Below are 13199 nucleotides of genomic sequence, written 5' to 3'. Positions count from 1 at the left end.
TCTCTTTGTCTCTCCTCCCTTCTCTCCTCCCTCTATCAGTCGGTGCGCCCGCTGGCACAGGACCGATTGAAAGTGACACAGTGGGATTAGAACCCGGCTCACTCTGCTCCCGGTCAGCCTCGACTTTTCCTTCTCTCTCCTTTGGTGTCCACAGTTTCTCCGAAGGTGTCGCGGTATCTTTGCGCCCTTTCTCTCCCCCGAGGCTGAAGCCATGAGCTGAGAGGAGGGCAGGCTCGAGCCACAGAGACGCGCTTTGAGCTCCGGGCGGACTAACGCGTGGCGGGAGGACGGAGAGAGCCGTTCAGACAGCAGGGTCCAGAGGACAGGACAGGCCAGACCTCCACCGGTGTTCACTGAGTCCGCCTCCCCCCTCTCCCTCCCTCTCTCCCTCTCTCTGTCCGCCACTACTTCCCCACAGACGAGCATCCTCCGTCCACCTCCCGTGTCCGGCCGCCTCTCCGCTCAGTCCGCCGCTGCGCGCGCTGTCGTAGCCGCCGCCCCCTCCACGCACACACAAGCGCGCGCAGACACACTAATAACGAACTTTTGTCTTTGTGGATCTCCGACGGGTCCAGATTCAGCCGTGTGTCCGACCCAAAGCCCAGCCCTGGATTCAATACTCCTGATCAATGGACAGAGCCTCCTCAGCGGGCAGCAGCGCTCCAGACACGCCGTAAGCAGTGAGTAACACACACACACACACACACACACACACACACACTCACACACACTCACAGGCACGAGCTCTGGACTGAGGATTCAAACCGGCTGCAAGTTAGAATAAATAGAAATGATGCAGAATTTAAAAAGACAAATAGAAGTTGGTCCAGTTTTAGTGACTTAAACTTTATCTTTAACGACACTGCGTCTTTATTTAATGCTGATCAAACTACACTTATTATTATTATTATTATATTATTATCATTATCATTAATATTATGATATTATATCCTAATTATCTGGGCTCAGAAGTGGGATGATATCAGTGTATTTGAATGGGACTACAGGACCAGTTTGTCTCTGAGCGCACAGACTTTCCTTTTAGAAAGTGAAGCTCTGAGGTCAAATGTTTTTCCATTATTAGTATTTTATTTTTTAAATGAATTATTTGTTGTATTTGGAGTTTTTAAATATGCACAACGTGTCCATTCGTTAATAAAATCATATGTAACTTATTAAAGAAGTCAACATTTAATATTTACGGTTGTGTTGGAGCTTTGGCAGGCAGCGTTTTGATTTATCTCAGAATAATTTACACCAAAACTGTATCACTGCAAGGTGTGTGTGTGTGTGTGTGTGTGTGTGTGTGTGTGTGTGTGTGTGTGTGTGTGTGGAAGAGAGAGAGAGAGAAAATAAATCTTCTAAATCTCCTCAGAACTCGTCACAACATTTCTTCTGGGCACTTTGTGACTTTTTAACTAGTTAGAAATAACAGCGAGCAGCGTCCTGCTGTTACTGTTTAACACACAGAAGACAAACAGCATCACTTCGAGCTGAACTTCACCAGCCAACGGGACGAAAACACACGGGGTTGGGGGGCAGACAGGTGTTCGGGCCGATACAGGATCGTTTCAGCTCGGCAGACACAGCCTGGGAGGTGGGGGGGGCAAAAGCACCAATAGTTTGTCCTGCACCAAAGGCCACCGAATCAAACCTGCACATTTTAGAATCCATTCTGAGTTTGGGACAAAAGTGTTGGAGGTCAGAGGCGCACAAAGGTGGTGGTCACTCCAGCCTGGAGCCGTACCCCCCCCCTCTCTGACCTCCGACACACGGCACGGTGAGCGCTGTGTTCACGGCCTCCTCTCCTCCTCTCCGTCCCTGCTGCCCCACCGGGTGAAGAGGGACCACCTCCCCCCGCTGCGGGGCTCCACGGAAGATTACCTGAAGATGAACTAATGAGCGATGAATGAGTCCTGCCGCTGTGATCTGGAGGGATCTGTGATCTAGTATCTAATACATCTATATTGAACCATGTTCCCCCAATGATCCGTCAGTGCCCCGCTGTCCACCACCTCAGGATCTGCTCAGTGACCATTTATTTATTAGATTCATGGAAACGGTAGAGGAAGCTGAACATCCACATCCAGAGCAGAAGACAGCGTTTTTACACACGTCAGTAATGGTAATAATTAAATTAGAACAACGGCAAATATTGTATTTATGCGTAGAATAATTATAAAAGAGTAGAAATAATTAGAATAAATTAGAATTGTGTAGATTTAATTGGAATAATTCAGGAACAGTGCAGATATAATTAGAAGAAGCCTATTTAATTTAATAACCAGTTAAATAACAGTGACAGCACCGCCGACCCTGCAGGCCTCTGTCGGACATTTTCTTTTCCCCACAAGAACCCCCCCCCCCCCCCCCCCTCAGAAAAATAACAGGAATACAAAAACATAAAAAATAGAGAGGTTTTTTTTTTTTCAAACCACGAGGAAAAACGAATTCGTTTCAGTGATGGTGGGGGGGGGCTCTCTGTTTCACGTTTGCTCTGAAGTTACAAAAAAAGTTGAGGGGCCTTGAGGGGAGGTGTGTGTGTGTGTGTGTGTGTGTGTGTGTGTGTGTGTGTGTGTGTGTTTTCTTCGGCTCTTATTTAGTATCAGCACAAATATTATTTTCCTCCAGAGGTCGGAGACACTGATGATGATTATTTGTGGTCTGAAATTTCCTGCATTAAAAGAACATCCTGTTGTTCCTTTTTTTAGTTTTGACTTTGTAGTTTTTACAGTTTCTGAAATGTTCTTTAATTTCATCAGAGCTTTCCTGTCATGTAGTGTCACTTCTTAACTTTACAGCCTCAGTTTAACACTTAGACGGAGAAACCAAACATCTGACTTCAGAATCCTCCTTTTCAGTATTTCAGTGAGTGTTGGTCCTGTCTGTTCACATGTAATAGGAGTGTGTCTGTGCAGCTGGGACAGTGGAGACAGTGGAGCTCCTGTGAGGGTTAGGGTTAGCTCCTCTGGTGAACCTCCTGTCTCCATCATATACGCTCATGTTCATGTCTCATCAGCGGCTCTCTGTGACTGCTGGTGATAAATTCATGCCGTTTAAAGTCTAATGTGACTGAGAAAGCTCTGACAAGTGGACGCTGAGACCTGAGCTCTCTGGTTTTCTGCCCCCCCCTCCCTTCCCTTCCACACACACACACACACACACAGTTATTCCCAGTCTGGTGAGGATGGTGGGAGCTGTGGTGGGTGGCTTTGGCATCGGTGTGTGTGTGTGCATGTATGTGAGAGTGTGTGGAAGTTTTACGTTGTGACCATTTTCTTTGAGCAGCCGTCTGAATGTCTGACAGGCTGCTGTGTGTGTGTGTGTGTGTGTGTGTGTGTGTTCATGCACACACACAGGAGTGGACAGCATGTTACAACTCCATTATTGTTATTATTTTGTCCACCCCCCCACAGTGCGTACACGTCTGTGTGTTTGCACCTCTCCCTCATATTTGTCCCTGCTGAGCGTGGCTGTGCTCTGAGGCAGTGTGTGGTCCTGGAAGTGTTAAAGCAGAGAGTCTGTGTAGCGTGCTGGCTGTGGTTTGTGTGGCTTAATGTCTGTCTGTGACTCTGTGTGTGTGTGTGTGTGTGTGTGAGTACGGATGAGTGTGTTCAAGCATGTGTGTGTGCATCCTCTAACTGGAAGGGCGAGGCCATAAATGCTTGCTGTTAACTCTTCATCCCGTATTATCAAATGAGATGTTTACGAGAGAGCCAAACATGTTAGCCAGAAGGCCTCCGTCTCGCCCCCTCACCCGGTTATTTTCCTCCAAGGGTGAGTCTATGTGTGTGTGTGTGTGTGTGTGTGTGTGTGTGAGCCCGGGGACCCTCTCCAGATCTGTGAAGAAGTTGTGTATGGCAGAGTGTGTGTGTGTGTGTGTGTGTGTTTGCCATAAAGGTCTCTTCCCCTCACACCAGCTCTCCCCACATCACAGCCTTCTCTCAGTGACACATCTGATGGCCATAAACGACAAATTCCACAATAATGTAACCTTCCCTAACAGCAATCATTTCTCATAAACAGCCACATAAAAGTTTCCTGCTGTTCCCCATTTTGTTTTCAGACTTTAAAAAACTCTTTCTGAGAATCATACTCGATGAGTGTTTTTTGCTGCACATGGATCGTGATGCCAGTGTAACAGTGGGCATTTTAAAACACCCCAGCTCCAATGCATCTGTCCCTCCCTGAGCATACGTGTGTGTGTGTGTGTGTGTGTGTGTGTGTGCATTCAGTGACAGCAGGGCTTTTAATATCCCTCCCCCACCTCCTCCTGCCTTCTTTTATCTGTGCTGCAGAGCCAAGCATTAACCAATAGCCTGATAACCCTGCTATAAAAGTGGATCTGGAACGGGAAGAACAGCCATATCTGAATATTTCCCTACATAGGTGATGCCTCTCCCATTCTCCTCTGCTATCAGCGCTAATAATGCCCTCATAGGTCACTCTCTCTCTCTCTCTGTGTGTCTGGTTTGCATGTTAAAGGCACAACCCTTCACTACAGACACGTACGGTAACGGTAGGAGAGATACCACAGAGGCAGTTAGAGCAGGAAAGACTGTAAGTTTGGCTGCCGCTCCTCACTCCCACTCCACTGTCAGAGGTTAGTTGTATTTCTTACTAACACTTACACTGACACCCATTGGTCTCACACATGTGCCGATTGAACATTTATCCTCCTGCTCAGCTCACTGCGTTACCTTTTCACCCACAGTGATCCCTGTTATACTTTCGCCGTTGGTTTAAATCTCAGAGCCAAAGTGTGCGAGTGAGTTTTGGAGTCGCAGCATTTACTGCTGTGTGTTTCCTGTTCACTCAGAGCTCACCACAGTGGGGCTGCAGCGAAGTGGAGTGTGTGTGTGTGTGTGTGTGTGTGAGTGTGTGTGAGTGTGTGAGCTTGTTGGGGAGTGCAGATGGGAGGCAGCATGCAAATAGAAATTTTTTTTTAGCGCACCTTAAAAACAAAGATGGACCGGGGAAGGTTTTTTACTCTACCTGCCTACATTTTGTACACAAAGCCTAACATTAAAACAGCTGGAGGCAACTTCAAGTGTTTTTCCAGCCTCTAATGCAGGTGAGGCAAAAGACAATATACATTTATATATTATATATATATACACACTCACATATGTATAAAATAAAAATGAGGTAAAAAAGATTAAACGACAGGCGGATTTTAAAAAGTGGAAACCAGCTTTCATGGGCTGCTCCAAGTTCCTCTGCTGCTGCTCCACTTCTTCACACTGCTCATTACACTATATGTCTTTCAGACGGATGGGACTACCAATCAGTGTTTGTCGGCCATCTGATTTGTGGAGTTTAGACTGGCTTTGAATTACATGTTAGCCTCTGTTTGTGTGTGTTTACGTCTTTGAGCCGGACATGTTGTTTGGAGGTGTGTTTGTTGGTGTGTCCTACTCTTCTATTTCTTAGGGTGTGTCTGCAGTTTTGCTCTGCAGTCTTGTCTTTGGCCCTCAGTGTGTATTTGTTATGTCTAGAACATGTAATAATGTGGAATTTGATAGTGGCTTATCATCAAAACACGAGGTTGTCCCAGTATGAAACACGATGTGGGACAAACGCTTTAAATCAGCCTCAGAGCAGGACTAGAGAGCCTGCTTTATTACATTAGTGCTAAGAAGGCAGTGAGGGATGCAGCTTGTTTTAATGATTTAATACAAAATTAGCAGGTTTTAAAAGAAAATTCTCAGTACAGTTTGTCATTGTACTGAGCTGAGACAGTTGCCCAGAGAGGCAATAAAGAGACAAATGTGTCATGACCCTCTTCTTATCAAAAAGACATTACATTTGTACCCGTCTCTGTAGCAGATATGTAACAGCTCCTCTTATCGCTTCTTTATTAACTGCTTTAACTATCACACACCTTATCTAACAATGCAGATTTGGGATATAGACGATGGCAATCATAGCGTTTGAAGACTGATACCAGTGTTGCTAAATCCCTGATTTTAGTGGCAGTGAGAGTCATTAACATGTGATGTTGTGTATACCATCAGACAGTTATCACATTTGTTTAAAGGCAGTCTGTAGAACAAAAGGTTATTGCTCAACACACCCATGATACTTGTAGAAACTAGATTAGCATTTATCAGCCAGTGTCTGTGGATGGAGTCAGACACGTCACACGTCCACATCCATGCTATTAATTCAGCTTTGTTCACATCATTCAAGGTGTTTCAAGTGAAAATAGGCAGTGAAATGAAGAAAAAAGAGACCAGACAGAAGCAGGGATGTAAGAGAGCGTACAGACGCTCCGACAGTTCATCCCTGTGCTGACACATCTCTGTCCTGGCGCTCTGATCTGCAGGATCTGTTGTGCACTTACACTCAGTATTTGACTGAAAACTCTGTAGGACACAAAACGCTTCACAGCTGAACTGAGAAAAAAACACTGAAAATCTTCTCCTCAGTTGCAGGTTGGTTCATTATCTTCAGCACAAAGTGTGACTGGTGTGTTGTTATATATAAAACTATATTAGCAGTGCTGCCACTGATGATTTTTACATTTTTGGATTATTCCTCCAGTTATTTTCTTGATTTGATGCATAATCTCACAATTAAGAATATATTTTTAGCTTGAAAAATTAGTTAAACAATTGATAATTTATCAAAATATTTGCTGATTAATTTTGATCGATTGATTGTTTGAGCTCTGATTATTAGTCTGTTAATAAGTATAAATCTATGACAAGAAAAAGATTTAAAAAACCCTCAGCACCCGTCGGCACTATCTCTGACTAACAAGTTGCACATAGTCTCCTTTTTCTTTTCACATTTATGAGCAATATAACGTACAATTATAACTTTCTTTTATGAAGAATAAGCTGCATTCAATTATTAGTCATTATTACAATTATGCTTTACTACGTTGTCATTCCTGATCTTTTTCACGAAATTATGAGCTGGTGGTCACGTGACGCTGTGACACTCACTGGCACCAAGTATACCAAAAAATGCATAGCTTGATAAAACTCTTTATCTCTTGGGTCAATGATAAAATGGAAAGTAATTGAGACGGATGAGTTCAGAGATGATGGGAAACTTATCTGCTGCAGTGTGTGTGTGTGTGTGTGTCCTGGGTTAGATGGAGAGATGTCGGCGAGGCCAGGTGTTGATAGGCATCGTCAGTGCTCACAGGTTAGGGCCTGTCTGTGATGAAGACAGATTCCCAGGAGGATGATCTTTAAATAAGTCTTAGTTTTCCTCAAAGGCAGGTGAAGTCACTCTTGTGTCACAGTGAAGAGCAGCGCCGGCTGTAAATTGCAAATGAATTTCTCTCAGTGCTCCATAATATTCAGTTGTTCTTTATTGTAGCTACAACATTGTTAGCGGTTGGATTTATTTGCAAAGCCTCCCTTTTTCTCAGTCAGACTCACCCTGTGAATTATAGCTACCACTGTACTCACGTTTAGAGCCACTGCTTTCCACTCAGCGTAACCCTTAGAACTGGTTTTCTCTTTTTATTAAAGTCTGCCACTTACATTTTTGGCCTCTTTGCCTCCCGCACTTTTTAATCACGCCAAAGCTAATGTTTTTAATTTATTATACATTTTGAAATTTTGCCCGAGTTCTTAATACTTCTCAGATTGAGAGTTTTTTTTTCTTTTTGTGGTGGATGCTGTTTTTGAGCTGTGTGGTTATGTAAGAATGAGAGTGGGTATAGAAGGTAGAGAAAAGGCATGAGGGAGGGGAAGAAAGAGGAGGAGGAGGAGGAGGAGGAGGAGGAGACAGAGAGACACCACCACACCAAACATTGTCTTTTGTTCAGAGTTACGACAGCTGGAGCAGTAAAAGCTGCAGAAATATTAAAAAGTGAGGCCTCCACTCAAACAAAAACCATGGATTCATCCTCGTTTGTTCTGCTGAATTTCTGGCCAGTGTCACTCACTTGGTGTTTTTCCACTCCCAAATCTGGTCACTAACTTCATTTCCATACTCATCTATAAAAGCCTCACATGCTCCTTCTCTTCTGTCGCTGCCCCATTTTTCCGCCAACAGTTTCTAATCTCTTTCTCTTCGCTGAGGGTCACACATGCTGCCACATACTGTCCAGGGGCTCGTATGTAAATAAAAGCAGCCCATTTGGCCTGAGCGAGTGTGTGTCCCCTGCCTGGCCTGGCAGCGTTTCTAATGGCATTACCCTATATTAAACGTTTGGCTGACGCTCCCTTACCAGGGGACACCATGACACACCGTGTGTGTGTGTGTGTGTGTGTGTGTGTGTTGGGGGTTGTGGTCATGCATGTTATGATGTGTGAATTCTACATATTAAACCAAAAAAAAAAAAAAAGACCAGCATGTATGGACTTTCCCCTCCTGTGGCACTCCTGTTTGTAGATTTAAAATCAGATCTAATCTATAGAATTATTTTTAAAAAGCCTCCGTTATGTCCTAAAACAGGTGGTTTTTAGCAAATGTTACTAAATGGTGCATTTGTTGGGGACTATTTTCACCTGCGTATTAATGCACATTTGCTGCAGCGCAGTGAGAAGTGAGTATTTCCAGCAACAGGAGGTGGTAAATGATAAATGCTCTGTATTTGTTTAGCACCTTTCTAGTAATTTCAACTACTCAAGTCGCTTCTTGGGGGGATTTTAATTTTAATTTGTTGACAATACAATTGTCTTCATCACATTCTCTAACATGTTTCCAGACTCGTTCTCTCTGGCTGGGGCTCCTCTGGGGATCTGGAGGAGGATGGAGCGAGGCGGAGAGAGTCCTGTCACCCAGGACAGTCCCGAGAGGAGGGGAGGCAGCCCAGATATTAGCAGCCTCCCACCTCCGGGGAAGAGGGGCCGGTTGGAGCTCAATGGGAGCCCCACTGGGCCGCGCATACGCCACAACGGAGCCCCGCCTAGACCCCTAGGAGGTAAGCAACATGTTGATGAAGTCATGCTCATATGTGGATCAGTTTTATCTTTGTAGGAGGAAATTCATTTTAAAGAGACAAGCTCACTACAAGTGTTTTTCCTGCTGAATGTTTTTTAGTTCACATTTGCACATAAAGAAAATCTGAGTGGAAACGCCTGAAATATTACAAATGAGTTTTCACACTTGGCCGAGGTGGAGAAGTTGGTGTTTCGATAAAAGCAAAATGATTTATGAGGCCTGGAAAATGACTTCTGACTTCCATGAAGCACGTGACTTAAACATCCACTGAAGCCTGAAGCCAGAAAACCTCCCACATGTGTGGAGCGATGAGCCCTCTTCACCCGGGATTTACTGGCCTCCAAATGAGGAATTAGCCTCCTTAACAATTTAGCTCCATGCTCCCAACTTCTAATGTTCACTAAACAGTAGTGAGGACAAAGGTGCACTACATTTGTATGAAAACATAACTAATTTAAAATGTGGTTGATGACTAAAATATTTCATATGTAAGAAATGAACAAGAACAATAACAATAATAACAATAATAATAATTATTGCATCCATTATTGGATTCTTGGAGTGCTGAAAAATACAGAAGGCTGAATGAGGACATTTCAGAGCAGCTCTCGTCATGTCACTCAAACCAAAGGCCCGACCGTGAGCTGAGTCCGGCTCAGTGTGCCGTGCTGTCGTGTGCCAGAGGAAACCTGAGCCGCTCCTGCTCCATTAATCTATAAGTCTGGGGGGAACTGTATAATACATGCTTACCAAATAAAGGAGATTGCTTCATATAAACAAGATTTATACAACTCACTCTGGCTTATCGATCCCAGCATTTATCGTGAAAGTTGTTTCTTGTTTATTTGTGTGTGTATTTCTGTGTGTGTGTGTGTGTCTCTGTGTATTTTTTTTATTTTATTTTACTTTACCTTTTTTTAACCAGGAAGTCCCATTAAGATCAGAAATCTCTTTTACAAGGGAGACGTGTGTGTGTGTGTGTGTGTGTGTGTGTGTGTGTGTGTGTGTGTGTGAGTGTGTGTGTGTGTGTGTGTGTGTGTGTATGTCTGTGTGTGTGTGTGTGTGTGTGTGTGTGTGTGTGTGTGTGAGTGTTTGTGTGTGTGTGTGTGTGTGTCTGTTTCTGTGTGTGTGTTTGTGTGTGTGTGTGTGTGTGTGTGTGTGTGTGTGTGTGTGTGTCTGTGTGTGTGTGTGTGTGTGTGTGTCTGTGTGTGTGTGTGTGTGTGTGTGTGTGTGTGTGTCTGTGTCTGTGTGTGTGTGTCTGTGTGTGTGTTTGTGTGTGTGTGTGTATGTCTGTATGTCTGCGTGTGTGTGTGTGTGTGTGTGTTTGTGTGTGTGTGTGTATGTCTGTATGTCTGCGTGTGTGTGTGTGTGTGTTTGTGTGTGTGTTTGTGTGTGTGTGTATGTCTGTATGTCTGCGTGTGTGTGTGTGTGTGTGTGTGTGTGTGTGTGTATGTCTGTGTGTGTGTGTCTGTGTGTGTGTGTGTGTGTGTGTGTGTGTGTGTCTGTGTGTGTGTGTGTGTGTGTGTGTGTGTGTGTGTTGCCATGTGTTTTGCAGAAATGTCTCAGGTAATCTTCCTTTAACTTTCCCACCCTGTCTGACAGGATCATATCATCTGTTCATGTACACACACACTAGTGATGGTTTATATAAGTGCTCAGAAGACACAGTGACTGTAGGGCTGCACCATCACATCAAACAGAGATACACTAGATATTATTTGAATAGTTTTATTCAAACTTAGCCTCCTTCAGTATTTCTGTAAAGCTCAGTGATCTTTGCTGGAATTAGAAAATTACATTTCTGGAGGTTTGAAGAGCTCCTGGCTGCCCAGAATCAGTCTGTTGTCCGACCACAGCGAGAACAATCAATGAAGTCAGAGAATGAGTGAATGTTTAAATGTAAAGAGGGAGAAATCCTTTCTGTGTGAGAGAGGGACAGAGGGACAGAGGGAGGAAGGAGGAAGGAAGGAGGAAGGAGGAAGGGGCTTCCTGTGCTGAACGGATGGTTGGCCTGTAATAATGACGGGTTGTCTTTGAAGACAGGAAACTCAACATGTCTCCTCCAAACCACACTGCTGCCATGAGGAGCCCCCCCACACACACACACACACACACACACACACAACACACACAATCAGAGCAGCATGCTAACACAAACACACAGATGTACACACTCTCTCTCACACACACACACACACACACACACACACATATCTTATTTTAATATCCCGTTCACTCATCCCCGTACATATTAGAGGGATTAGAGGTTTGAGGCAACGTCACATCATCCAAACCAGATCATGGAGTTAGCGGGCAAATCACAGGACACTGGATATAAGAGAAGACAGACTGAGGTGGAGAAAGAGGATAGAGGGAGATAGAGCTGGAGAGAGAGTGACACAGAGAGAGAGAGAGAGAGAGAGAGAGAGAGAGAGAGAGAGAGAAGGAGTGCTGGTGGAGGGAGCTGTTCTGTGTTGACAGTTATATTTCCCTGTTGGGGGAAATTCACTTACTTGAATTGGCACGGTGCTGCAGTGTGTAATTCACTCCATGAGAGCCTGGAGGACTGGGAGCAGAGTGATTAATGAGGAGGAAATAGAAATATAGGAATTGACTGATTAAAACAACGGGAGGGATGGATCTGAGTAGGGGGGTGGGTGGTGGAGCTAATGCTGCGTGCACCTCATGTGTTTGTGTGGAGGAGCGTGTGTGTGTGTGTGTGTGTGTGTGTGTGTGTGTTTGGTATATTGTGTGGTACCCGCACGGTAACACACATTGCCGTGCCCTGTATTATTAGTGCTGGGACCCTGCCTAATGCTCTCAGTCCATTATTTCTTCAGAGAGCTTTAATTAATTGGCAGTTGACAGGTGGCCCAAAACCAAAAGCCTTTTAGGAAAAAGGCTGCTATTGGAGAAGACGGATTGATATCGGAGCAGGGAGCCAAAGGGACACGGCTGCTGGGAGAACATGTTGGAACTGGATAAATGTAACCAGATAGTGAGGACAAGCAAGTGACTGTAATGTTCACCTGTCATATTAATGATGTCAAATCAATGGAGATGTAAATAAATAAATAGATAAGCCATAATGCAAATCACCTCAACGTTGGCATAAGACATAATATACAAGCTAGAGGTTTAAGATGCTCAGGAGCACAGGAGCAGTGTGTCCTGCATGACAGACATCATTAGTGCCTCCGGCTGTGTTAGACAATAACACACAGTAATGTGACATGGGCCAAAGTGGAGGATGTGTCTGTGTCTGTCGTCACTTTCATCCATGGCTCAGCTTGATTTCACCATAGTTTCAACCTGACTTACCTGGTCACTGGTCATTTCCATTAATTCAAACAATGTCTGGAATATAAACAGCACTGGCTACAGGTCACCAGGCTGACGATTTAAAATGAAGACTATTGCAACAAGGTTAGGTTCCAGATGTCAGCTATAATGTGACCTGGACTTTCATTTACATTGTTTGCTAAAATGCTGCTGTTGGGCTCGATGGTGGAGTACAAAACATACTAACACGGCAATGAAATAGACTCACCGGAGGGCACCGGCCATTCGTTCAACTACTTTAACTTACTTATTAGATGTGCTGAAGTATGATTACATGTTTGTGACAAGGACACACGTGGCCTTCAAATATTCAACATTATCTGCTGGAGAAGTTCCAACAAAGCATTGTGAGCTCTTTTGGACCAGAGACAATGGCCAGTTTTGTCATCTACAGTAGGTTAGAGGCCCTCAGGTCCAGGCCCAGCCTGCTGAACACCACTGAGCCACATGTCTGAGCTCAAGCTTCTCTGGATTTACTTGAATTTGTTGCCGTTAATAATTGATGTAACTGTTCAAAACGCTAAACTTGTGCATGTGCTGCTGTGAAGAGGTTCAAATAATTATGCAAAGACTTTGAAAGTATGTCAAGGTTTTAGTCCTGGTGTGTGTGTGTGTGTGTGTGTGTGTGTGTATGTGTGTGTGTGTGTGTGTGTGTGTGTGTGTGTGTGTGTGTGTGTGTGTGTGTGTGTGTATGTCTGTATGTCTGTGTGTGTGTGTGTGTGTGTGTGTGTGTGTGTGTGTGTGTGCGCGTGTATGTCTGTATGTCTGTGTGTGTGTGTGTGTGTGTGTGTGTGTGTGTGTGTGTGTGTGTGTGTATGTCTGTATGTCTGTATGTCTGTGTGTGTGTGTGTGTGTGTGTGTGTGTGTGCTGGAAGAGCTCCAATTTGCTTCATGCAAGCCGTTAAACTTTTCTAGAGAATCTGATTTGGCTTCCTGAATTTGCATCT

The 13199-nt window shown here is 44.4% G+C and overlaps 1 protein-coding gene across 3 annotated transcripts in view; it reads left to right on the top strand.

Annotated features, from left to right (window-relative positions):
* The first annotated feature begins 613 nt into the window (after positions 1–613).
* The window catches only part of satb2 (SATB homeobox 2), a 42905-nt gene continuing 30319 nt past the window's right edge, over positions 614–13199 (top strand). For all 3 annotated transcript variants that reach the window (XM_070837844.1, XM_070837843.1, XM_070837842.1), the window contains exons 1-2: positions 614–680; positions 8675–8890. In XM_070837844.1, coding sequence (XP_070693945.1) covers positions 8719–8890 — 172 coding nt within the window. In that variant the 5' untranslated portion in view covers positions 614–680; positions 8675–8718. The remainder of the gene's footprint in view (positions 681–8674; positions 8891–13199) is intronic.

The sequence above is a fragment of the Pempheris klunzingeri genome, chromosome 10 (assembly GCF_042242105.1).
Source record: "Pempheris klunzingeri isolate RE-2024b chromosome 10, fPemKlu1.hap1, whole genome shotgun sequence".
NCBI classification, from domain to species: domain Eukaryota; kingdom Metazoa; phylum Chordata; class Actinopteri; order Acropomatiformes; family Pempheridae; genus Pempheris; species Pempheris klunzingeri.
The sequence above is the reverse complement of the archived record's forward strand: the minus strand, read 5'-3'. Positions and strand labels throughout refer to the sequence as shown.